The sequence below is a fragment of the Oryzias melastigma genome, linkage group LG8 (genome assembly GCF_002922805.2).
Source record: "Oryzias melastigma strain HK-1 linkage group LG8, ASM292280v2, whole genome shotgun sequence".
Lineage (NCBI taxonomy): Eukaryota > Metazoa > Chordata > Actinopteri > Beloniformes > Adrianichthyidae > Oryzias > Oryzias melastigma.
In genome coordinates, this window is record NC_050519.1 from 8,028,366 (window position 1) to 8,055,806 (window position 27,441).

The following is a 27,441-nucleotide window of genomic DNA, read 5'->3' on the forward strand; positions in this document are numbered from 1 at the left end:
ATCATTTAATTTGACTTAATATTGGTGCAAGATACAGCACATAAATGAGTTGTCATCAAGGCAAAAGTTAGAGTACACTGGTCAGTGGTCACCAGCTCATCCCAGAGTCAATAAAAGACAATGCATACAAAGAAACAAATCAACAAAGAATAAACAAGTTTGAACAAGGAACCATCTTTTACCAGGTCACTATTGAGAGCTTTGGTGTCCTGGGTTTGGCAGAGCTTTGACCTTGTGTGAATGGACTTTCTAGCTCTGCCGAACCTTGGGCAGGGGAGCACTCCAGGTCACTATCCTGTCCATCGGGCTTGATTGCTTCAGCCAACAGGCTGACGGCCTGTCTAGGGTGTATCTCGCCTTCACCCAACACTAACCAGGACAAAAGCTGAGTCTCTGATTGGTTGATGTGCCATGTCAACCTCTCTAAACTTCAGGTTTTTGAAGTCTTGATGCCCCACGTCTGCCGCTCAAATCGCGCTGCTGCCGTACTGATGCACCACAGATCGTCTGTACATGGACTTAACATAACATTGAAACTTGATGCCCCTGCCATGCAAATTGCGCCTAGTGTGAATGCAGCTATAGGACGTTAGGAAGTCTTGGTGAAGTAAAAGACCCAAAGCTGTCTTTATTGACAGGGGAGACAGGGAGCAGCAAAAGGAGGAACAGGAGCGGATTTGAGATGTTGAAAATAGATTAGCAAACATGAGGAATAAAGAATGAGAAAAGTGAATTGAGAGGAGTGTATGGTGGAGGAAGAATCAAGATGAGGGGCCAGGAAGTATGAATTTACAGATAGAGTAAGGGTAAAAAATACAGAGTCATTGGATAGGAAGAACAAGTAAGGAGAGCCATGAAAGACTAAAAAAATGATTGTAGAGTTAACTTAAAATAATAAATGTTGTTGCTCTAGCTGTATTTATTTAGAGGTCAGGTGAAGTGAGAGCACTATCAAGATGATTAAGTTTTGGTTCTGCCCCTAAAAAAGGGGTCGGCAACCTTTAACAGTAAAAGAGCCATTTGGGCTCGATTTCTACTGATCAAAACCTAGAAGGAGCTGTATAGTCTTACTTTAGCCTTTAAGAATTTTTTTAAATAATAAATATGAATTATGTCTATATATAAAAAATGGCTTCTTTTCTTCAAAAAGAAGTCAGTCAGCAGTGATTGGTCTGAGTCGATCTGAGTCAGCATTTCTACGCCAACCATCATCACCAATCAGGAATGAGTTTGTTGGAAGTCCACAACCTCCAGTTGAAGCAGGGGGCATGAAATCTGCCAAACTAACGCTTTGATTGTTTGACGGGAGACCACATACTACAACATACTTTTGAGGCATCTGATTGACTAGTGTACAACTTGAATAAAAACACTACTGAACAAAATATGATGAGCTGAGGAACCAACAATAGTTATTCTGACAAATAGAATGACTAATAGCTGTTTATTTCTCAATAGAAGTCTGTGGGATTTTGGCTTCTTGGAACCAGCAGGTACTTCCTGATTGGATACAAGGGGGGAGGAGTCACTCAGTCCACACTGTTAAAAGTAAAACATTGGACCAATTAACACAAGTACTGCCATTTTTACATAGAAAAATAGTAGTTAACATTTTGAGTTGAGTAAGCTGTCAACTTAAATTTTTAGATTGATGAAAACAAATAGTATTAAAGGTAACAACTAACAGAACTTTGGTCAATTGATAAAATGTTTTACTTTTTTCAGAGCAGTTCTCAATGTCACGTTTGATAAATCTTTATTGTTTGTAGCATTTTCAAAATTTTATTTTACCTGATAGTTGGAACAGAAATAAGTCATCGTAAAACATAGACAACAGATGACCAGTTTTCCAAAGCTGCAGGCTATTTGTTCTTTTTAAAGCATTCTGTAACTATTCTTACTGTGTAGATAATCCTAAAAATGACTGAAATCACCTACATTTATACCAAACAGTAACATATTTCTATGAAGTGAAGAGGACATAGAAATTGGAAGCGTTACATTGGGATGAAATGTTGACTATCTAGATAGGAGAAATTCTCATATACCACATAGCATAAATATTTATATGAGTGATAAAGGATACAAACAATGCTTAAAATTATTCAAACTCAGCCTGTATAATGTATAATATAAAAATTCTATACATTTTAACACAAGAAGTCCCTAAATTTCTAAGATCCTAAACTTTCATCATGATGATTTATATGATACTGGTACTTCAAGTACATATGAAGCGTAAATCACAAGATATTCAAGGAAAAATTAATTATCATTTCAAAATAAGGCTGATTTCTACATAGAAACACAACAGTTATTGCTGCAAACGTGTAGAATGTCACTAAAGTGAAATTAGATCCAACCATACGGCAAGTCGGACAGGACAAAAACACACTTTTAACCTTTTAACAAATTTTTTATTTTTACTTAAAATTCTGTAAAAATCCCACTAAGAGTAAGATTTTTATTGAAACTTTGATTCCAGTTGTGATAAAGCAATCACAACATAACAATGTAAACTAGAAAAGCAGCTGAGTTCTTCGTTTTTTTGGGGAGGACACACCATTTCAAAACCACAAAAAAGTACACAGAGCATAAAACTGCAGTAGTAGTCTAAGGTAGTTCTAGATCAAACAGTAACTAGAGAGCTGAGAGTCTTAATTCACAAGATATCTACAAATAGACAAATGAAAACCGCTCTTCCAACAGTTACAAAAGAGAAGTAAATGTCTGAGAAACAATAGAAACGTCTGTTTCTATCAGAGATGAAACTGGGGTTTCTAGTTATTTAAATCAAAGATGATCTAGATCTTTTATATTTTTGCAATAAAAAATTGAACACTCCCAAAAAAGTGGATTAAATGTAATTAAAAAAAATCTCTGATGTTTTCTTTACCAACATCCAGCTGAACTGAGTTCATGTCTCCTTCAGTCTTTTCAGGGCTTTTTTGTTCCACCTGTCACTATGGATTTAGACTCTCTTGTAGGAATTGGCTGAAAAAGGCTTATCTGAGCAGAAGACTCTCTGATGAACAAAAGCCCATTAAGACGTTTAAAGGAAAGCTTTCAACCGAATTGCTCGCAACAAAGATTTCCATTTTTTTCATAGTGGGTGAATGAGCTGAAATGAACAAAAACAGACAAAAAAAAGAATTCATGCTTTTTTTTTACTCCTGTTAATCCAATAGTGGGATGGATTCTCTTGGATTAATTCAATATTACAAAAGCTGTTTATATTATATATTTATTTTCATTTTTGTGCTTTTTGTAAAACTAAAATACCCATTTTATTATTTCATACCCATAAATACTTCAAAGAAGAACATTGAAAACCTGTCTGAAAATGTATTCTGGAGTCCCGCTGATGTTCTTTGTTCAGACTGAACGGACAAGTCTTGGAGTGGATTAGACACACAGGATTGAGCAATGTGCAGACAGGACAGGAGTTTATTTTTTGCGTCTTGTAGAGGATCACATACTGGGAATAATGGAAAAAATCTTGAAAGAATCCATTCCAACAGTTACAGACACAATGACAAAGACAAAAAAGCATGGAACAATTGGTCTACCGCCCAACATCAGGCGGACGGATGACAAAATTCTACTATTTTAATGGCCAACTATAGTCTACCATAACTGGATGATTGGTCAAATCAAATGATGTGCTTTGGTGTTGATGAAAAGGAAGAATCAACAAAACAATATGGCTCAGACACAGAAAAACGACTTTAAAGAGCGATGCGCAATACAATGGCGAGTCACTGGTAACGGTAATTTCTTCTTGGCTGATACAAAGGCAGACATTCGACCTCCTGATTTACCTTTCCGTGGGCTTCGTGGTTCTGTTGAGCTGAACCGCAGACAACTCCCACTGCTTTTTTATGGACGGAATACAGTCCTTCGTCGTCTGCGGTGAAGACTGCCGCCATCTTTTATCACAACAGAGTCCATCTGTCGATGGTTCTTCCCCTCTTTCTCTGTTCCAGCCCTCTGTTTGTTGTGGGGGGGTGTTCTTATTTCGCATCCAACATCAAACCACCATATCGACGGGCTCATGGGCCGCCCAGCAGGGGGGGTGGCTTGAACATACTGCATTGGCTGTTGTCCTTTTCCAAGCTTCAGATGAACTAACCATTTTTCTCAGGAGTTCATAGACAGACTGTGAATTTTTTTTATTTTTTTTACTCCGGCCTGATTTCAACAAGATTGATCTCAGAGCTCGTCTAAAAAAAAATATATATATACACATTTTTTGACTGATGCAACATCTGACTGATTCTTTCAAACTCACATATAAGTATTTCTCTGGAATTCTTTGATCTTCATCTCAAATGAAAAGAATTACTTTCATTAAATTTCAAAAATTCTCCTCCCTCACCTTCCTCCTCTGAGTCTTTCCTTTTTCCATAGCTGGACAAGATTTCCATTAAATTTTTTCTGAAAGAGGAAAATCTGTACTTAAATCTGCAGCTTGAGCTGCGGAATCTGATTGGGGGAGATGCTGTGACCATGGTAACAGACTCAACAACTGCAGTTTCTATCTCCAATTAAAATAAAAGTCTTATAGAATAATAAAATCAAGCGGCAGAATCCCGTTTTTGTCCACTCTATCCAAGTTAAGCGGACACAGAGAATGCACAGTGACATAAAAAAAGAGGAGGAGACACGTTATGACCTTTGTAATGAAGCGTCATCAGCTGCTCGCACTTCAAGTGGATTTCATGGGTGCATGTTGAGCGGGGAGCCGGGTCACATCCAGCAAACTGGTCACACAGTGACCAGTTCTCCCCTCAAGCTGCACCAGCAAACTGTTGTGGGGCTCAAGAATCATGGAAATGTGTGATTAAGCTATTTGTATAAGATTGAGAAGGAAAGCTAACAATGAAATATAAAAATACAGGCAGGTGAGTCATCAAGACACACACTGGTGGCTTTAATATTTTTGCATCCTTTGCTCAATCTGATCTAAATCCATGATGCTGGAAAACTTTGTATCTTACACAACTGAATTTTACAAAGAGGAGCGTTTGTTGTCATCTGGAATAAGATATGTCAAATGCTACACCGCTACAATTTTATCTTTTTGCAGCCAAAACAAATATTGGTTTCAAAATTAATCTTGTTATTTAGTTGTTTGTTTCCAATTAATGAAAACTAACAAGATTTTATGACCAGAACTCAATATTGGACATTATTTGGGTCGTGTCATTTTGATTGACGGGTGGATGAACCCAACAAAACACTCGCTTTGGACCATTTTTTGAATGTTGTTGAGTTGGCAGATGTCAGACCCACTTTAGGCTTCATCCTGATTGTATACAGTAGAATCTATGGATTAAGTCAGAGATTATCAGTCCAGTATGTATATGTTTGAAAGTTAAAGCTTCTTAATATGTTGCTATGAGAAATGCACAAGCCACCAAAATCAAGTTTAAAATCCTGCCAGGCTCTGTTGTTCTGTTCTCTATTCTCATTTATATCACCTCTCCTCTATACTTTATTATTTATTATATTCAGTTCTCTGTGCTTCTGTTTGGTGCAGTGTGATTCACATGTTGTTCCAGAGTACATGAAGCCAAATGAGGCAATTCTTTTGTGATGTATAAATAAATTTGAAATGCTTTGAACCACCAGTGTTTTGATAGTAGCCTACAACAGTAAAATGCTGTTTAGGTAAGTTTGAGATATAAGTTTAGATAAAAATGTTTATCTGGGTCAGCTCTCCGCAGATCCATGAGTTTCACTTGTAAAATGCAAAATCAGCTCATGTTTTAGCACGTTAAAGAAATTCTTAAATTGTCTAAAAATTGAATAAGAATTTGACTGGTCACATGACTGGTGGCACTGTCAGCACTAGCTACATATACCAAAAAGAGAAACAACTGTCTGTAAGACAAATCTTGGAGCAAAATACCTTTTGATTAACGACCCACTAATAAAACTCATGTTTTTAACATGTTCTAGCAACATTTTTCTCATGATGGATGACAAATATAAAGAAAATTGAGATTTTCTTCATCATTGTTAATCAGGTTGTTGTATTATTAGGTTTATGTAGAAAAGGCTGCAACCTCCTGTTCCGATGCATCCAGTTTTAGACCAAAAAAAATCCATTATTGCTTTCATTTTCCTTGTCTGAGCTGACTTCTGGCACAAAACTGTACGGTTACTGTACTGTTGCTTAAATATTGCTCGCCATTTTTGCTGCACTGATAATGTTAGCTTGGGGTTGTGAAGGGGAGTGTAAGCAAAAGGATTATGGGAAATGAGGAAAGGCTTAGTCCACACCATTAGCCCTGCCCACTACTCTGAGGTGAATAAAAAAAAAAACCTCCTAAAATAAAGATGCAATATATAAAATATATTTGTTACATAAAAAAACAGTAAAAATGGAGACATTAGATGGTTCTTTTTAAATATGTGCTCACAAAATCAGGCCTAAAAATGTCATTTTTGGTTTCTTAAAATGAACAGCACAAAGAATGATATAAATGTGTCATCCATCAGCTGTCAGAAATATCTGAATATCCTCACAATAAAAGATGAATGTTAGAAGTCTGCGGCAAAAATATTCTTTCCCGTACATAACAGCTAAGTAAGAGAGATGTATTAAAAAAGTGGTAATAAATAATGAAATATGAGTGTGAATGTGTTTTTTTTTTTGGTCAACTTCCTATGAAAAAGCTGCAAGATCCATCCATGATCTCTGACTGGTGCAACAACAATTTCTTTTAAAAAGCCCTTCATAAATGAACACTCCTTCACAAAACATGCATATTCATTGTTTCAGACACGATTGTCTTATAAGAACAACGAAACACATTGTCTGCTTCTTTGGTTGAGAAACCCTGAAGTTGGCCGAAACGGCGCAGGCGCGGTGGCCAAGTGGTAAGGCGTCGGTCTCGTAAACCGAAGATCGCGGGTTCGAACCCCGTCCGTGCCTTTTAAGTGCTACAACAGTTACATAAAATTCTTCGCACAAGAAAAGAAAACAATACAAATCTTGAAAAGACATATTTCAAAAGAAAGTTGTGAAAAGGTTAATTAGTTGTGTGATAATATGACCGAACGCCAAGAAATTAAACATCCCAAAACAGGACTTTCTTCTTTTTTTTAATTTTATTCTTCTGACCGTAACCTAATATTCAATTCCTTGCAAAGGTGGGATACAATCAGATGAGTGTTTTGGGGCTTTGACCCATGCTGCTGGACCACCTTGGTGTCGAGTCCCATTTCAGTCTTGGCAATCAAACTATCCACAAAGAACCTGTGTTTGCTGAGTGACCTCCAAGCTTAAAAGCATAGAGAAAATGAAAGATTTCACTTCACTTCCGTGTAGCTCTAGTTACTCACACGGGTTTTGTTGGGAAAATGGCTCCCTCTGCTGGGTAAAATGAGAACTTCACTTTAAAAAATCCTTGTATGTTAGATAATTTAAATACAGAAGAGGAAACTGTGGCAAACAAATTAGAGAAAGCATGTGATCTCCACAGAAAGGATATGACATCACCTTAAAAGTATCCATTACATGTTGACTTGATAGATAAGTCATTGCTTGTTAAGTAGAAGCCAACTGTCACTGGATTGACAGAAAAACGCTTGTTTAATAATAGAAAATAAAGTTTTACACAGCTTGACTGTCAATTGATCACTATGTGGCAGAGTATTGGTTGATTTTGACACAACACTGTTTTCTGCGATTTTCAAAGTTTACTGAACAGTCAAATAGCATTAATCACTCACAAAATTATTATTTTTTAAAAAGAAAAACCTTCAGAAATTTGCTTATTTTATTTATTTGCTCTTTTAATGTAAATGAGATACCATCTGCAAAATTGTAACCCATCCAACCTGAAAAACATACAATTTTCTCACTTTCTCATCAAAAATCCAAGTATAATCCAATAAAAATAATAATTAAAATACTGTTTAATATGGTACAACTCTTTTTTTATGTTAATTTTAGTTTTTTGTCAAATTAATTTTTATTTTTATGAAAAACTATTTAAAAACACCTCATGTTTCTATCAAAAAAGGCACTTAAAGATGAAGATTCAATTTCTGTCAGTAAATATTGCACATTGGATGCTCGTAGCCGCACATGAAATCTGGCCATAAAGCATATTTCTGGATGTAAGGTGCTTTTCTCAAACACTTGGCTGCCTCTCGGTCGCATTTACACAGCATCTTCTCACATTTATCCTTCAAGTCCTCTGCAAAAAAAACACAGACAATTCTTAGTGGATAAGCAGCGTGTATCTCATTTTTAAGATGTTGGACTCTTTAAGACAACTACCACACTCAGCTTTCCTGTCCTCACACGTCCAGTGATACTGGGCCGTTTTAGTCTGGCAGCCGAGGACTTCTGCATCCCCGTAACAGCAGTCGTGTCTGTGGCAGCACCTGCAGTCAGGATACATGGAGCGCTTTTATTTTGAAGGCCATCTAGAGTGAGCAAACAATGTTTCTGGCACACCACAGCTATTTTAAAGTCAGGGCGATGGTTTTTCACGACTGATAGTTTTGCAGACAACTGGCTTTTAGGGTGGCGAGATGTCTTGTGGTGATTTAGAAAAAAAAGGAAATGGAGGAGACGTTAATTAGGATTTGGGTGTGGACGTTTTGGATGGAGACACCACTTCCTGCTTCCATCCCATCACACATTTGTGGTTTAGCGAGTCAGAATATGCACACACATCTGGATAACTAAAGAGGTAGAGAAGGGAAAACAGTAATAATTTCTGGTGGATATACTCTGAATGCCATCCTTTGTATAACATAATGTATAGGTTGACTCTACGCAGAACAAACAGACTCCTTGCAATTTGGCATGCTCTATCATCAGGTGTCACAGTGTGTTATTATAAGAAAAAAAAATAAAACACAGGTTTCAAGTTAATTTTCTTGGCGTCTGAATATAGCTGCTACCTCACCAGTCTGCTCGGTCTCTGGGCCATCCTTGACCACCCAGTCCACAGTAGCATCCATACATCATATAGGCCAGGGCCGATCTTCCTGTGCTGCATTTGATGGCCCCCGCCAGCTCCAGTAAACCCCTTCTGCTCCTCTGGGAACTGTGTGCTGCCACAGAGGCGACCGCCACCGCTGAGAGACATAAACAACTTTCATTCGTCTGAGCTCTCATCCATTGTCATCTGGATGGAGTTCTATGCAAAAAATAAAAGAAAATCGTCCCAAAAAACTATTTTTCTAGTCTTCCAAACTGTTTCCCTACTAATACAAAGTTACATTTGAGAAAGAAACATTCTGTGTTTCTTTTTCTTGCACACAAAGTATTTTCCTAATGACTCACTGTATTAAAATTGACACACCTTTTCTAAATATCAAAACTTTCCACATTAAATTACATCATCTGCAAAACAAACTCAAGTCTCCTCTGCATAGTTTTCTTGCGTACTTTTAATCTGCTGCTATAAACCGCAAAAAATACTTTAAAGTAAACGATCCTCTTACCAGATGAAATGAGAAGTATCCGGCAAAAAGCCATCATGACAGCAAACGAGCAGCTGAAGTCTTCACGGCGAGTGTTCCTCGACGACCAACGACTGAGTGAAGCAGGAGCTGTTTTTAGAGGCTGTCTCAGTAATCTCCCGAGCATCATCATTGGTCACGAGCTAATCCAATGTTTATGAAGCTAGGCTCCCCCTGCAGGAATGCATTCCTTTGAGTTGTCTTAACACGGTACTTATGATTTGGTGATCAGCTTTCATAAATCAAATTTGGAAATCGCTCAAGCTGCAAGTTGTTCCCATTAAAATGATGAGTTTTAGCCCCAGAATTGTGAGGCATAGAGGTGGAAGCATCATATTTTGGAGGTACTTTTCTGCAAATGGGACAATGCATTATGGAAACAAAGGCTTATAAGAGCATTTAGGGTGAAACCATTGAAAACAAAAATGTTTTTATTGTTTTTTTTTTTTTTCGTAGTAATAAACAATGTTTGTACCATATTGCTAATTTTTTAAATGTATTTTCACCATTTTAAGCGCATAAAACAAAATTTCTTTTCTTTTTTTTTTTGCTAATGAGTCATCTAATTTGCCAAAATTATTTTAATTTGGAAGAAAAAATAGTTCCAATATGTACTACACTAAACAAATGCTTGTAAAGTATTGGAAGTGAAATAGATCTAGTTCCGTATAGTGTTACATTATGTATTGAAATTAGTCATAAAGAATTCTGGGTGCATTAAATAACATTGTAAGCACGAACATAAATACATTCAGTGAATTCAAAACACATTTAATAGCTTATTACTGATTTCTAATTGTTTAGAAAAGCCAAAAATTAAAATTCTCATTCAAATCTGAAATCAAATGATACATTCACTTCCTATAATTTTGGTGTTCTACAGAATTGACATGAAAATTTATTTAACATGACTTTTATTTTAAAAAGTGATAATTTCTTTAGCTCCATTGACTTCATTTGCAGGTAAAATAATACATTTTCTTGAACAGAACAAAAAAGCCATGATCCAGCAGATTTTATTACACATTTTTTTTCCTCTAATGACTCAGTTAACGTTGTAGTTTTTAATATAATCAATTTATAACATCTATCCTTTAAATAACTATATGATAAATATACTAAATAGTTTAAAACATATATAATAATAATAACAAATCATATAAATTGTTTACATCTATGTAGCTTATTTCATATACACGTGAAAATGCTTTATTTTGTGATCTTATATATTTGTAAGCATGTTGTGGGCGGGGCCTGCAGATTTGTTTCCCCGCCTGATCCGGTCCTCGCCGGTAGGGGGCAGCAGGCCGCTCGTCTCCATGATCACGCTCCTTCACATTACAAAAGAAGAGGAAGCTAAGGGCGGCCTTCGACAGTAACGGCCAAGTTCTTTTAGCCATAACGAGAAAAATTACTTCCCTTTCTTTCAGATACCGATATAAGGGGTGTTCGGAATACAGACCCATTCATGTAAGTACCGACAGACATGGCTGTTTGTTAGTTTCTGTGTTTTTGTAGTCGGTTTCAGCCCAGAGCTAAACGTCTACACCGCTCGCTATTGTTTGCGTGGAGGAACTAGTTTAACTTGGAAATGCCTGCGCTTTGTCAAGTCCAGGCTACTTCCTACAAACTTAGAGGTATATCGGGAAGGTTTCTATATTTATTAAAAAGTACTTGATGTGTTTTATATTTCAAATGGGGTGTATATGAATGCCTTAAAATTTGCTAGCGGATGATAGTGATGGCTAACATAAAATATTATCGATGGTCCCTGAACGCGGGTTACACACGTGTGCTAAAAGACGTGCGCCCATTATCGGACAGCTTACAACCCCTCTTTAAGAGAATGTTATTCTTCTAAAAAAATATAAATATATATCTTTAGACGTGGTTATCAGAGAGTGGCCGCCTGCAAACATAAAAATACCGGTATGACTGTTCTGGCGTTAAGAGAAAAGGCGCAAACTATCAACTCATCATTAGTCATCAATGTGTCCATAGTGACTAAAAATAACATTAAGAAGTGGAGGAAAAAAGTTGGATAATAATTTAATCTAAACTTTATTACATTTTTTTATTTTATATTGAATAGTCATAGTCTCTAATCCCATATTTTAACACTACAATTAGCCAATCGTAATGTTTGTTGTCAACTGGTATATATGAAATATTTATCCTTTAAAATAATATAGTATTTTACACCCTAACATGTATGCTGCTTTTAATCAGTTTAATTCATTTGTGATAGTAGAAGATATTTTTAGAGTTCTGCATTTGTCCGATAATGGACTTATCATCTTTACATGCTAAGTATATATTTTTACGATGGACAAAAAAAAAATCTCCGTCGCTTATTTGTCGTCGAACGTATATTTTTATCAGATAAAAAGTCACAAATTTTAAATGGGATCAACTGTTGACTTTTTAAAGAGGAGAGAAAAATTCCTTGACTAATTTCCGGAACTGGGTCTGTGTCGTCATTCTTAAACGCGGAAGTGAGGCTCGTGGAGGGAGGGGGGGGCAAGCGGGGCGGGAGCTCGAGGCTGTTTCCTTTGGAGAAACTGTCATCAGAAAAGTAGGCCAATCTGCCCATGTTGACAAACAAGAAATCTGTCATTTTATATCCTTTTATTCGTTCTGATTCTGGTTTTTCAGAGGCCTAATGCCCCCCCTTTCGAATTTTCTTTAGGTGCTGTCTGAAGAAAGGATATTAAAGCACGCAAACATGTCTGGAGCGTGTCGGGACAGAAGGAGCCGATGGCAGGAGATTCAAAAAGGCCTCCAGTTTATCCAGTAAGGGTCATCAATGATGCACCTGTCAAGATGTCATGACAATTGTGTTGGCTGTTTTGAACTGAATCATTCTTAAAATTCAAAATATTATCATTTACTTGTAAGCATAAGGAACTAATAGTTACAGTAGGCATTGCATAATACAAATATTTTGGAAGAACTGTGAGGAAATCAAATTAGGGAGTGCTCTTGCTTTAAAAAAAATAGCATTCTTAGTGCTTGACACATGAGAACATTTTTGTTAAATGCATACCAAAATGACATCTGTTGTAGCAATCCTCCAAACTTCTGTGAAAAGTTTTTTGTTCTACATTTTCATCTTAATTCATAATAACATGAGTTAATGAATAATGTTTCTGCATATTCCTAAGAGTTGACTTTGCCCATCCTTGAGCTGACTTTATAGTTTGCAGTAAAAAATAGTTAAACAGGTTTGGCGCATTTTCTTTTACTTTCACGTATACATATAAGCAGAAAATAGAATGCGCTTGCGGTTTGATTTTGGAAATCCCCGTCACCATACTAAATGTTTCACAATGTAGAAATCCCGTATTGGTCCACGGGCTCTTTGTTGTTCGGTCCGGCTGTAATGCAGTGACACAGCTGATTTCTCGTTGCTGTTCTGACCGACGACGTTTGTTTTCATTTGTTCGGCCTGCTCCATTTGTCCTCTTTGTTTGCATAGCTCTGCTGGAGGAGTGGAAAGATGTTTCCTCATACCCGACCTTTTGTGGAGCTGAAACAAAAGTGATATCTAATCAAATCAGATAGATTAATAGCTCCAAAATGATCAATTTTATTCACATAAGACAATCTGAATGTGCTGCAACTGTGTGCTAAATTTAGAGGAACTTTAAGAAAGAATTTTATGGCAAAAAAGAAACTAGAAATACCTGAAATAAAGGTTGATTTAGTGTGAAAGCCTTTACTTCTGGATTCTTAGCTTGGCACCTCTGTTGCTGGTACTAAAAAAACAACAGCTGAGAGATCTCACAGTTCTAGTTTGAAAATGAATCTAAAAAAATAAGCAAAATAAGTAAAGTTTCTATCAGTTCTCCTAAAAGGGCTCCGTCGGGTTGATTTAGGAGCAGCAGTCTGGGACACTTCCATGGTTTTATGCGCACAACAGGAAATACAGCTTCACACTCCCGCCCACAGCTGAAGCTGAACTGCAGAAACATTAAAGCAACTTTGCTCTCTTGATGTTTTATGATGGAGCCCTTTAATCATCTGACCAGTTGAGTCTAAAAGGAGCTGTTTGATAAACTGCAATAAATGATCCAGCATTAACATTTTGTTGATATTTGTTCAAATAAAATAAAGTTTTTGATGCCCCACTACCTTTGTCATTTTACTAAGTCAAATAATTTTTTTTTTTTTTTTTTTAGATCAACCCTTCCGTTTCCTGGAAGTCAGGACCAGTATGAGGTAAGGTTTTATCAACCTAAATGTGGGCACTTCACCTTTCATCTTTATTTTTACACTTCTGGTGGTTAACAGAATGAAATGAGTAGCTAACCCATCTAGACAAAGTTGCACTTTTCCTGTTTGATTTTCATTCTTAAATTTTCTCTGCTGTTTCCAGGTTTTCATAAAGGAACTCGTGTGGAATTTGTTTGGAGAAGGAAACGACGTGTTTAAAGAAGGCGAATGGACAAAATCTATTGAGATGTACACCGAGGCACTGAGTATAGCAGAGTACGCGGACTCAGAGGAAATCTGTGTTTCAGCAGGTTTACTGGAAAAGCTGTATGCAAATCGAGCTGCAGCGTACCTTAACATTGTTCCGGTAAGGACGCCGTGCACTTTTTGCTGCTGCCTGCATGTGGCCTTAGGAGTTCCCACCCTTTCTATCCTGTATGTTTTATTAAACCCTAAAAACCGTCAGATTTGGGCACATTTACTGGGCTGTTGGGATCTTAGCATTTTCTTCTTTGGTCAACAGCATCAATTACAACTTCCTGTTTACATTGCCAAAGTTTTTAACAGCTCTTTTGGAGTTTTGCCACCAGTAATCTACAGTAACTTTGCTAACGTTACTGAATTTAGACCAGGGGTCCCCAAACTTTTTTCTGTGAGGTACACATAACTGTTTTCGTCTCTGATGTGGGCCGAGGTTGGTTTTTAGGCTAACAGAAAAAGTGTATCAATCACACCCTAAACGTAAACATTTATGCCACACAGCCAAATTTTAAATACCTAATTTCTGTAATCTTCACAGAAAAAAAATCCTAAAACATTTTAAAAATCAAACCAATAAATAGTCTATCCTCTCCTGTTATAGTTCAGACTGCAGAAGAGTTGAATAAAAAGTCTTGATCGGTCAGATTGAGGGAAAAAAATAAATGATGGGTCTCTGATAGTGTTAAGGGGGTCGGGCCAAAAGTGGACGAGGGCCAGATCCGGCCCACGGGCCATAGTTTGGAATGTCAAATGTCTGTATATGAGAACTGGACTAAGTAACCCCCTCCATCCTGGCATTTCAAACAGGAACTACCCTTGAAAGCCAAAATCTCATAGATTTCTATAGAGAAATAAACTGCAATTATTCAGTCATTATATGTGTCAGAATATATTTTTTTTCATCAAGTTATAAACTGGCCAATCAGATGCCTCAACAAAATTTGGTCTCATATCAAATGTTCAAAACATTTGATAGAAAGATTTTCTATAACCCACTTTCTTCAAACAAGCTCACTCCTGATTGGCAAGTGTTGCCAGAGAAACGTCCATTTCCCAAAAAAATAGAAATGGTGACTTAATTGATTTGATTTCTTAGGAGCCAGAAGTCATTTTCAACTCAATCGGTCAAGTTGTCATATATAGTCAATGGTTTCCATCTACTAAATTAGTTAAAAGTGTTTTTTATTCTGAAAAAAAAATGCATCCTTTGACTGGACCACTTATATTTTTGTGCTTTGCTCTGTTTTTCTGCAGGGACTGTATGACCAAGCATTAGAAGACTGTGAAAAAGCTCTCCACTTGAATGAGGGGAACTACAAAGCGCTGTACAGAAAAGCAAAAGCCTTGAAAGAGTTGGGAAGACATCAAGAGGCCTATGAGGCTGTTGCCAAATGCTCTCTTGTAGTGCCTCAGGTAAATAAAAAAAAACACAGATCTCTACACACATATATGCAGTAAACATTTTTTATATTGAAATTTGAAAATGACAATTTTTTATGGCAAGATAAATATTTCTTCCTTTAACCCCCTTTAAAAAAAAAAAAGTTACACCATCACTTTTGCCGGGTAATTTTTAACCAATATAATATACCCAATAATAAGTATTTATCATAAAAAATAGATCAAAATATAAGGGTAGAGTAGGTAAAGTAGAGTAGTTTTTTCCCCAAACTGTGGTTTATGTAATTAAATGGAAAATAAAAACACAGGAAGATCCTGAAAACATGCTGTAAATTGTTGGAAAAATTAGGAATTTAAGAAGCAAAAAATCCTTTAAAAAAATATAATGATACTGGAGACTTGGTTTTGGTCCACCTATTCCTGGGACATGTGAGATTTCACCCAGGGACCCATGACACTCAGAAAAATGCAACATATTGAAAATCATGTAAATACTTTTGCTCGTGTGAAAATCACCCGGCAATAGTGCTCTAGGAGTAATACTAGGGCTGTAACGAGTCTCCGGGTGCTCGGGTATTCGCGATCTGCTCCCAAAATTTCGAGTACGGATATTCGCGACGTCCAAGATCGCTGATTCGCGATCTTCATAAATGTAGTAAATTTTAGCAAAAGATGATCAAAATATCAATTGGGGACGATGTATTTTTGCTCTGAAATGCAGATTAATGTCAGATTTTAAGTTTACGAACTAAAATAAAACCGAAAGAGTAACTCCACCGGAAGTAAACACATCTTCGGTGAAGCTTCCTGTTTTCAAAGTAAAACTAGTGAGAGCTTTTTTCTGTTCAGAAACTGAGACTGAAGTTCCGCTCATAGGCATAACTTCTGAAAAAATGAATTAGCTTTAACACAGGAGCTTTAGCTCCAGTGTTGACATTATTTTGGTTATGATAACTCTTCAACATTTGACTTAATTAACAAAAGTCCATCTTATTCTGAAGAAACAGCCTTGCGCTGCTGAAAGGCGGATGTAATCAACGTGAATCAGCTGATTCTGCTGCAAAAAAAACTTTTTCGTAGGAGCTCTGCAGCAAAATGTGATGCTTAGAACGTAAAATATTGAAGAACTTTGACGATAAAAAACTGTGTAGAACATTTTCAGGTTTTGTTGTTAAATGACCCAAAACAAAAGTGATTTTTATCTTTTTTATGTTGTTTTACTGCTGAACCAGAAGATTGGAAAACAAAAAAACTTTAAAATGACAAAAAATGTCTTTTTATCTGAATCTTTGTGTTTTTTTAATCAGTTTAGTTGATTCTGATCACCTGTTCTAAATAAAGGTATAAATGATGATTAAATACAAATAATTTCAATTTCATCCATCTAGTAAATAGACATACACATAGGAATAAACATTATATTAAAAAGTAAGAATCGTGGTTCAACTCGTGAATCGTTCCTCTTGATTCGTGAATCGAATCGGATCGCCACCTAAGTGATGATCCACAGCCCTAGGTAATACTGGGGATGTTGCCAACGATGCAAACTAAAACAGTATTTGAACTGCCTGACCGTCAACGCATTTTAAGCTATTCCAATGAAAAGCGGATTTAGTAAAAAATTTTCATTGGCTGAGTAAATAGTTTTTTTAGTTTAACCTTTTAATTCCAAAAATGTCAGCAAATAATACATTCTCTTCGGACTTCATTTTACAAAGTTTCTGTAATTGCAACAGAATCTGGTGCTGAAAGAAAACAGCTTTGCGCTGATCAACACAATTTGAAAAAAAATATATTTTATGGCAATTTTTTTTTTTTTTTTTAGCCATTCACAAAGTAAAACATCCTCTGTGTACCCCCGTTTTACCCAATTTCAAAAATTTCAACTGATTCTGTTACAGAGAAGACCGTTGATTGCATAAACGTTTTGCTTCAATGAAGTGATGAAGTGTAGCATATCAGCGCAAAGCTGTTTTCTCCACTTCAGAATCTGCTGGAATTACAGAAAAATGCGTAAACTGTTAGAGTTATGGTATTTCAAATAACACTGGTGCTATTTGATGTTCTGTTGTTAAAGAGTTAAATTATAGAGTTAAGTATAATTTCTATAAACTGAAGTGTTTTACTATCTTAATCCTGATTTTAGCTCTTCTTGTCATGTCTTTAATGCTAAATGTTTTGCAGAAAAATGGCAGCTTCATTTATCCTCAGCTCTTGTTACATTCGCCATTTTCTTGTGTAAATCTAGACTTCTGACCTTTTTTTCATTCCTCATTGCCTAGAGTGTTTTTATAATTTCTACACCTTGTGTGGTTTTAATTTGCATCACAGATTTGTAGGTTTTCTTAAATGAGTTGTGCATCTGGAGACTCGGTTATCGATGAACCCTGCAGCTAGCTTTCTTAACTTTCTCTTTCAGTGCTTTTCTGTTAATTATAAAGGTGTTTCCTTTCAGGCTTTAATGCAGAGGTCTGCAATTGAGGCTCTGGAGCCACATCTGCCTTTTTAACCCAGCTATTGTGGGTCTCTGGCTAAAGAAAAATGTAAAAAGTAATTGTAAAGTAAACAAGAAGTCAAACTTTTTATCTCATTCACAAAAAGTGTGACTTTGGTAGCTGTAGTTCTCTAATAATCCTAAAATAATACTAAAACACTGACATATTATTGAGCTCTGTTTACAAATTTGAGGTCAATAACCAGAATTCATATTTAAGATGCACCAGATTTTAAGAAAAAAACATTTTTTTTAACAAATTCAAGAATTTTAATTGGGTCTTATGGTTAAAAAAATACTGTTAATTAGCTCCAATTTACATTTAGTTAGATTGATTTTATCAATTTGTGACTAAGATGCACCAAAAACTGTAAAATTGTGTTTTTAAATCACTGTTGATATTACGCTACCTACTACTATTTTGTTGGTTTGGGATATCTGATATGTGGTTTCTTTTATTTTGAAAGGAATTCATGTCAAAAGTTCTCTTTTGTAGTTTAAAAATATTTTCTCTTTGTTTTATTTATGCAAAAATAGATCGATTTTTCATTTATATTTATGATAGTAACATTAGCATAATTACAAATCAGTTTTTACTGTTCTAAAGGGTGAAATGAGACTTTGTGGCTCCTAATGGGCTTTAGATTATTTTATTTTATTGATGCTAACAATATATAAAACCCTCTTTTATAAACGGTAAACATCTTTTCCTTAAATACTAATAACTTTCCGTTCTGCTTGTCAGGACTCCAATGTCACGCAGCTGACTCAGGACATTGCCAAAATTTTGGGATTGAAAATCCGTAAAGCTTATGTGAGAAGTAAGGTACGTATGTGTCACGTTTGATGTCGGCGCCGGTCTTACTCGTAGAGAAACGAAGCGTAGGCTCCTCCTTCTCGTTGGCGCTCTGAGCGCTGCTTTTTGAACGTTCACTTGAAAGAAAGGAGAATTACAGCGTGAATGTCTTTCCTTCTTTTTCTAAAGCCTGCCTTGAATGTTTTGAGAGGCTCAAGTTATCAAGATGCGCCTTGTGATAAAGTATGCATCACCTCTGGCACAATACTCAAACTGAACCCACTCCAGTGGAAGATACTAACTCCTACTTCTTTTTCAGTTTTCTCATGGCACGACTACGGTTGAAGATATAGAAATTGGTGAGTTTATGTCTTGATGAACGTTGACTCGCCTTTTAGAAAAGCCTGACGTCTCGTTTCTGTGTGCTAGAAGTGCCTCCGGTGACCCAGGATATCAGCGTTCTGGCTCCAGGTCAAGCTCCAATCCAGCCTCCGTTGACGGTTCATATACCTCTGAATGACTCGGTGGTGGTGGACGAGCCCCCTCCCAGCAACAGCATCCTCTCAGCACCCCCAACCGAGCCTCCAGGCTTCGAGTCTGTCCCCCTGTCCGTGTCTGCGCCCCCACCCGTTCCCCTCCACGGGCTCACATACGTCAACGGGTGCCGAACCAACAAGCCTTCTCCAATATTTGAACCCAATCAGGATTTTGATGCAGATATCATTGGGGACGATCTAGATGATCTTCTCGACCAAGCCGGTCCCGAGTCGTTGTCGGTGAGTTGGTGTAACCCCACGACTCCAAAGAGGGGGCTTTTTGAGCTCACGCGTGACGTGTCTTCCTCTCTTCGTCAGGATATTCCCACAATGAAGGGGCCTCTTCCTTTGCCAACCAGTATTGCCTCGGGCAGTTCCATGTCAAATCCATTCCTAATGCCACCTCATATTAACCCATTTCTATCCAGCAGTTCGCAGCAGTGCACTGTAAATCTGCCACCTTTGTATCACAAGTCGGGGTCAAGTTCATATTTAGGTATGGACACTTTTCAAACTCTGCCCCCACCTCTGGACTCTCTGGATAGTCTCACGATAGCAGATTATAAAGCAGGTCAGTTCCTTTACATCCAAGAGTTCTCAGGCTTTTATACATTAAAATGTGTGTTGGTAAAAACCTGTTTTTCCTCCCTAAACTTTAGATTTTACTCCATCTCCCTTCATTGCACAGGTAACTTTTCTTTGGTTTTAACTCACTATTGATAGCTTATTCAGTTCTCACTCTTCCATTTGTGTTTTTGTACTACAGCTCAGCAATGATGAACCCCCCATGGGGATGGCTGTGGGTATGCCCGAAGTGAAAAACCTCCCCGCTGCTGTGGATTTAGCAAAAAACCCCTTAGCTGAAACGCACGAGTTCAGGCAGGCGTGCGCCATGTGCTACGTGAAAACTGGTGAGGAGCCCTGAAATTTGGTCACAAAGTAAAGGATGTCGGAGGGACTCTCTGTAAAAACCGCCTTCTCCACACCTGCAGGTCCTGGAGTGTTGGATTACACGCTTCACACAGAAGAGCATAAATGCAAAAAGGATGTATTACTCGGCAGAATGAAGCACTCGCCCGACAAAATGTGGAAGCTCATTCGACCCAGACCAACGAAAACTCAATATGTTGGACCTTATTACATTTGCAAAGGTAACCAGTTTATCCAGAAAGCACGAGCTATTCAAAACGTGGTCCAGAGCACAATCACTCACACTGATCAGGCACTGGGTACAAGATACTGCTGTTTAAAATAAAGCTTCATTAAAAAGGAAAAGGCACACACTACTTTACTGTGTGAACCAACCCCCACTATAGTCAGAAGAAAAATAAAGGCACTTACTTTTTTTTTTTCCTGACCCTTCAAAATAAAAGTGGCACAAACATACTTGAACTTAAAAGGACAAAATGTGTTACTAAATTAAGCTGTCTTCTTCACTTGTATATTTTACCCAGATCCCATTGTAGTATTGTTTTCACCCGATAGCAGTTTTTTTCCAAGTTATAAACATTTTGGTTTTTTAAAAAAGGGTCAAATCAGTCAAGATTTTAATTTTTCTGTATCTTTTTTGCCCATTTATGATAATTTAGCATCATTTGTATATTTTGTGCTCTACTTTTTATAGTCTGTAATCAGAAAAAACTATTTGAAAAGAACAGAAATGACTCGGTGGATAGTTTTTAAAGATATGTCTTGATGGTAAAACACAACTTTTTCTTGTTTATTCCTCATGATTTAAAAGGCTTTGATTGTCAGAACAGCTTTAAATCTTATTTCAGTCTGCTTTGGCTATTAAAACCATGAAATATTTGTTCACAGCATCATGTGATCATAAAGATAAAAAAAATTCTGATTTTTGAGCCACTTTTTTGTGGACATAATTATGTTCCAATAACAAACCTTTCTTTAACTTAAATTAAAAAAAAGGAAATTATTTTGTTGTAGCACTGCTTTATTAGACAACAGAAACGTGTGGCTCAAATAAAGTTTTACTTTTGAAGATCTGGTCCATCTAAACACATTTTTGTTTTATAATTTATTATTTTTGTACTTTGTATAAGAATTCTCAATCAGAATTTTTGCAGTTTTTTTAGGGGCTTAATGTTAGTTCTGTGTTTTATACATTTCTTGTTTTTTATTCTTATTGCTTGTGCATCATATTGATCAGTTACTGAGACCCACAGATGAGCTGTTGAACAGCATATATTGTGTTTGTCATTGTCTAGTCTTCTGACTTATAGATGAATGAAGGCCTAAAATGAGCGTCTCTGTTTCAGAGGTTGCTGTTGGAAAAGAGTGCCTGTATCCCGGCCACTGCACGTTTGCATACTGCCAGGAGGAGATTGATGTTTGGACACTGGAGAGGAAGGGCTTCATCTCCAGAGAGCTGCTGTTCGATCCTTTTGGGCCAAATTCTAACATCAGGTTGACTGTTCCCAAAATCTTACAGGAGCATCGGGGAATATTCATGTTTCTCTGTGGGGTGAGTCTTTTTACCCTTTTTTTTATATTCCTCTGAGGCTTGATATAAGTGTAACGTTTCCTGAGAAACTATCAGCTGCATTAAAAAATAGACATTTGAGATATTGTGTTTCCTGCTCTTAAATTCATATGTAAATATGTTCTTTTAAAAGCCAAAATTTGCATCTAAATCACATGACCTTATTTCTAAAGGCCATTTCTTGCAATTTTAAAACCACTTAAGAAAGGGCTTCAAAAATATAAGCCAGACTTCTTATGTATTTGTTTTACCTCTAAGACATTTGATTGTTTTTTTTTTTTTTTTTTAAAGGCTTTAAATAGTATTTTTTGTGATGTTTTGATCTTATTTTGAAACTTGGTTTAGGAATAAAAGTACAAACACACCAACATTTTAATGTAAAAAATTGTATTTCACTTGAATATAAATAAAAGTCACATTATACATTTTTATGTTAAGTTTAAAACAAGATTTGTAAGAAAAAATAAAATAATGATTTATGATTTTTCTTTTCGGATTTATGTTTTCTTTTTTGGCAATTTTAGATTCAGTGTTAAAACGGTTACAAAAAATTCCTGTAAAATCATTCAAGTGAGGTTATGCAGAAAATAATATTAGCCGAGCCAAAGTAAACCGTTTTCAAGGTGAAAATATAAAAGATAATCTAAAAAAGATACAATAAACTTCAAATCGTTTATTTGTAAAAATGCAAACGTTTGCAGTAATTGCTGTTCTCAGATGAATTCAGCGTCTTCCTGCTGAGGAATTAAAATAAATAAATCATCATAAGAAAACATTTATAAAATGTAAAATGTCAGTTTGTTATAATTATAAACGTGATTTTTAGTTAAAGATGGCGCTCTAATGTGGGTGGTCATATACTGGTCGTTATGGTGAAACCAAATGTTGAATTAAAAAAACATGCATCTATTCAAGCACCAATTATTTCAACATCAGAACCCACTTTTCTTTGTGTTCTCCTTAAAATTCAACTCTTCTTTATGAACTTGAACCTAATAACTAAACATGTAGATTTTTTTAAGTTTTAGTGACACTTTCACACGTTTAATAACCACATTTGCTGAGGATTCTGTCAAGCTTTTGTTTGAAATGACTTTTTAATCAAAACATTACATCAAACTTTTCATTATATCTGATGATGCTGACTTGTTATTTTTTAAAGGTAGCTGATTTCAGAAGTATTTTTATTTGACCTACTGTTAAAACATCCTGAATTTAGCATTTGGCAGCACAAACTGCTCCTCTAAATCTTTTTTAAATATTATTATAATCAAACATTTTTCCTCTTGGTGGTTCTGCAGGTGTGCTTTGACCATAAACCCAGAATAATTAGCAAAACCAACAAAGATGACCCTTCACTCTGTTCTCATCCTGTGACTAAACACGACTTTGAGGATCATAAGTAAGTTCATTTGCATAACAATGATTTAATGTTACTCTCCCGATGATATGAGAGGAACTCAATGTGACTTCTGTCTTTCAGGTGCCTGGTCCACATTTTAAAGGAAACTACAGTTCGCTATTCCAAAATCCGACCGTTGACGCCTCACAGTCAGCTGGACCTTTGTCGCCACGAAGTGCGCTACGGTTGTGTGAGGGAGGACGAGTGCTTTTACGCTCACAGCCTGGTGGAGCTGAAGGTCTGGATGATGCAGCACGAGCTCGGTGAGGCGGGTTTTTGGGCGTGTGGGAGAGGGGGGGGCAAGTGGCAGACTGTTAAACGGCTTTCCTCTTGCAGGAATCACACCTGAGAGTATAGTTCAGGAGGCAAAGAAGTATTGGAACGCTACAGCTTCTTTACAGGGCACACAGGTGAGACCACCACAGACACAAAACTTCTTTTTGTTTTTCCTCTAAGTACTTTGTTGCAGACCGTATTCTCCACACTATAAGGTGCACTGGATTATAAGACAAAGTTAAGTTTGTCAGTCAGATTTTATTAACAGCCTTCACAGTAAGTCAGGAGTTAGCCACATTAACAATACCTGTAACTCCCAATACGTGTTCAAGAACACACTAAATGTGGGTTTTTCAACGCAAGGACATCCCATGGTGTCACACTGGACACACAGTTTTACTAACTAATGATACATTAGAAATTAAAAGGGAATTAAAAGGGACGCCATCACCATCGTAGGGCTGTAGATTGTTACTTAGGTGGCGATTTGATTCATGAATGAAGCTCAATGATTTGTAGATTGAACCTCGAGTCCTACTGTTTAACATAAATGACTTTACAGTTTCTACATGTTAGTTTAGTATGAAAATTTAAATGATATGCATTAAACCAACATCACTTATACTGTTTAAAACACCAGAATCAACAAAACTGATTTAAAAAAAATGCAAAGATTTGATGGAAAGAACGTATTAGTCATCTTAAACAATGTCACAATCTAATTTTTTTTTTTTGGATCAACTTTTTGAAGTGACAATTTGTTCCAATGTGCAACAATTTCTAAACAAGTTCTAATGCATATTGATGGGAAAGCTACTATTTTATGCTGAAGAATCCAATGGAATTGTGTTACTTGTGTAAAAAGAATGTAAATGTTGAAGCAAATTTGTTTTGTCAGAACTTATGTAAGTAAACGGAATTTCAGTCTAATTTATTTCAACTACAAAAACATATTAGATAAGTTTTACTCTGAAAACGGGAAGCTTCACCGACACCTTATTTTGAAGATTTGTTCACTTTTGGTGACAGTGCTGTGAATTTAGTTTTTTTTTTATTAAGCTTATAAACCTAAAATTCAACCATATTTTGCATTTTAGAGCAATACGTACATTGTGCGTGAATTGTATTCTTACTACAGGAATATTCATAGTCACATTTTCAGGAGCAGATCACGAGTATACTCGAATATTCGCTACGGCCTTATCCATATGCTACTACCAAATCTCAGTTCGACCTGGTTAAACGCATATTCAATGGACACTGGTTTTGAACGTAGGGCCCAAAAACGGTCGTAGAACGCAAATGCCCAAAGCGGACATTTCCGCACGTCTAAATTAACTTTTCAAATTTTAAATCCCTGCTTGAAGGCACGTTACAGAGGGCGGTGTGAACGTACCTTCACCCCCAACCTTTTTGCTAATGCGTTAAAAGAAAATGCAGACTGACACCGCTATAGCTTATTCACAATACCTCAATTTTGCTTTTCCATTGGTAAGGACAACCAAAATTAATCTATATTCCAGGTGCTCCAGATTAAAAAAAAAGGGATTTAAGTGCACCTTTATAGTGTGGAAAATACAGAAACGTGTTCTTTTTTTTTTAATGGATTTTTTGTTCATTTATGATTGTTCTTATTTTATATTCGGTATTTTGTGTTGTGCAGTGTTAAGGTTGAACTCTCATCCGCAGCTCTCCACTGTTCCGAGGAGGTTCGGTCCTCCCAACCTGAAAATGATGTTTGTTTGTGGCCAATGCTGGAGAAACGGCCAGCTAAGTGAAGCTGACAAAAACAAGAAGTATTGTTCTGCCAAGGCAAGACATCAGTGAGTATCCATCCAGAGTTTAGAATTGTTTTGTTTGTAAAACGTTTTTGCTAAATTGTGTCGTGTTTCTGTGGCGAAGGTGGGCCAAAGACAGGCGGGTTGTGCTTGTAAGTTCCCATGAAAGAAAAAAGTGGACAACAGTCCGACCACTCCCAACCAAAAAACCCATCCCGTCTCAATTTGAGGTACAACTCAAACGTCTTTCAAGCTGCAGTTACTTGATGGGATTTTGTCTAATCATGCTTGGTCTTTTTTAGATTTGCATGCATGTGACTGCTGGAAAGAAGTGTCAGTACATTGGGAATTGCACATTTGCTCACAGTGTTGAAGAAAGAGACCTTTGGACCTACATGAAGGAAAACAACAGTGAGTTCTCACTCCAGAGTTGGATCTGTGGTTTGTGTGCGGAGCTGCACTCTCACCCCCTGATTTGACTCAGTTCCAGATATGGATCAGCTTTATGAACGATGGCTGCAGTCTCAGAAACCCGGCTGGAGCGAGGACACTTCCAATAACTCTGTCCGGGAGAACGGCAAACAGATCCACATGCCAACAGACTACGCCGAGGAGGTGGTGAGTCGAGAAGACGTCGTTTCCAGAAATCTTTGATCAGACCAAAGCTGTCTGTTCTGAAGGATTGATTTGTGTCTCCTGAAGGCTGGCAATCACTGTTGGCTGTGTGGTAAAAACTGCAACAGTGAGAAGCAGTGGCAGCAGCACATCACTTCAGAAAAACACAAAGAACGAGTTTTCAACTCTGAGGATGATCAGAACTGCTGGCAGTACCGATTTCCCACCGGCACTTTCAAAGTTTGTGAGAGGTAAAACCGTCGGAAACATCTTCATCTCTGGTTTCTTTCTTTTTGTCCTGATGATTAGGGCTGCTACAATTAGTTTGAATAATCCACTATTTAAAAAGTTGACAACTAATTTAATAGTTGACTAGTTGTTACTTTATATTATATGTAGTCGATGTGAAGTAAAGTTGGACAAAGTTGTGAGCGTTCAGCACCAAAAAAATGTTCTTTTTAATATTTGAGTCAGTGAGACTGTTTTTTGTTAAAAAAAAAAAAAATACTTCCTTTGCTTCAGATGCCAAACATTACATATATTTTTGGGCTATATTTTAATCTTCTATTTTTTTTTTTTTTTTTTTTTAATTAGAGTATACCCAATATTTTAGCAACATGTTTTTGGTTAATTTGTTTTCTACTGGGGTTTTTCTTAGACTAATTTAGATTTTAGCTTCTATTTTACTGAGGAATTTAAGGCTATTTTGGAGTTTAGCTTTTATTTTAGCAACAGGCTTATATTTTTGGTTATTTTGTTTTCTATTGAGTATTTTTTAGGCTAATTTAGAGTTTAGCTTCTATTTTAGCAACATGCTGACGTTTTTGACAAATTCAGTTTACTGAGAAATTTTAGAGTTTAACTAGTATTTAAGCAACGTTCTAGCTTTTTTGGCTAATTTGGCATCTACTAAGGTTTTTGGGCTAATTTGTAGTTTAGCTCATATTTAAGCACACTAAATATTTTTGCAAAATTGGCATGTATTAGAGATTTTTAAATTTCACTACACCTTTTTTTTTGCAGAAATATAGGTCAACTTGAGCGCTCTTTCATAGTTCTTTAACTAAATTTCCAGTCTTTAAGCAAATTTTACATTTTGCAAATAGCTTTTGTATTTTCAGCAAATCACGTCACCATTTTTATCTAAAAGCTTCAACATCTTCAGACAAATTTCAGCAAAAATCATTCACACTAGAATTATCGCTAGTTTTTAGTTGGTTTAAAGCTAATGATGGTTAACATCCACTTTACACAATACCCAATTAGTCGAAAATAATCTGTGATTAGTCGACTAGTAAAATAATCGTTGTGGCAGCCCTACTGAGGATGGATTTTTGCCCTCCACAGGTTCCTTAAAGGCACGTGCACAGAGGACGACTTGTGTAAACTGGCCCACGGAGAGCAGGAGCTGAGGGAGTGGAGGGAGCGCCGAGAATTTCTTTTGATGAAACTTGCCAAAGCCAAAAAAGACCATCTTATAGCACCGAACGACAATGACTTTGGAAAATACAGTTTTCTCCTTAAAGACATTAAATAATGACATGCTGACGATATTCGTGATTACTTGCAGGTAACGCAGTATTTAAAACAGCCTTGAGAAAAAGGTCTTCAGGACCTCTGCTGATCCCAGAGAAGGCGGTCTGATCACAGCATGTTTTTTTTTTTTTTTTTTTTT

At 36.6% G+C, this 27,441-nt stretch overlaps 3 protein-coding genes and 1 non-coding gene across 8 annotated transcripts in view; 2 read left to right on the top strand and 2 right to left on the bottom strand.

Moving 5' to 3' along the window:
* The window catches only part of axin1 (axin 1), a 29,726-nt gene extending 25,508 nt beyond the window's left edge, over positions 1-4,218 (bottom strand). For both annotated transcript variants that reach the window (XM_036213197.1, XM_024272796.2), the window contains exon 1: positions 3,822-4,218. The gene's annotated coding sequence lies outside the window, so the exon portion shown is untranslated. The remainder of the gene's footprint in view (positions 1-3,821) is intronic.
* A 2,653-nt stretch (positions 4,219-6,871) lies between these two features.
* Positions 6,872-6,943, top strand: trnat-cgu. The gene has a single exon. It is a non-coding gene; the product is annotated as a tRNA-Thr (tRNA).
* A 157-nt stretch (positions 6,944-7,100) lies between these two features.
* Positions 7,101-10,791, bottom strand: zgc:92162 (group 10 secretory phospholipase A2). The gene is made up of 4 exons (XM_024272527.2): positions 9,475-10,791; positions 8,934-9,105; positions 8,297-8,403; positions 7,101-8,213 (listed from the first exon to the last, which is right to left on the bottom strand). Exons 1-4 carry the CDS (start codon positions 9,623-9,625, stop codon positions 8,065-8,067), a joined length of 579 nt encoding a protein of 192 aa, XP_024128295.1. The 5' UTR covers positions 9,626-10,791; the 3' UTR covers positions 7,101-8,064.
* Positions 10,792-10,811: 20 nt separating this feature from the next.
* zc3h7a (zinc finger CCCH-type containing 7A) lies at positions 10,812-27,317 on the top strand. Of its 4 annotated transcripts, none has more exons than XM_024272111.2 (23): positions 10,821-10,962; positions 12,182-12,285; positions 13,674-13,713; positions 13,871-14,074; positions 15,223-15,381; positions 18,609-18,689; positions 18,849-18,902; positions 18,979-19,018; positions 19,089-19,435; positions 19,514-19,766; positions 19,855-19,883; positions 19,962-20,106; positions 20,188-20,346; positions 21,472-21,677; positions 22,997-23,097; positions 23,179-23,360; positions 23,434-23,507; positions 25,063-25,196; positions 25,276-25,381; positions 25,454-25,562; positions 25,636-25,769; positions 25,854-26,017; positions 27,114-27,317. In XM_024272111.2, the coding sequence occupies exons 2-23, from the start codon at positions 12,218-12,220 to the stop codon at positions 27,301-27,303; spliced, it is 2,979 nt and encodes a 992-aa protein (XP_024127879.1). In that variant the 5' UTR covers positions 10,821-10,962; positions 12,182-12,217; the 3' UTR covers positions 27,304-27,317. The 4 variants fall into 4 exon arrangements, with proteins under 4 accessions (XP_024127882.1, XP_024127883.1, XP_024127879.1 ...); XM_024272112.2 differs by having other exon boundaries at positions 19,092-19,435; XM_024272114.2 differs by lacking the exon at positions 18,849-18,902 and having other exon boundaries at positions 10,812-10,962.
* Positions 27,318-27,441: the final 124 nt, after the last annotated feature.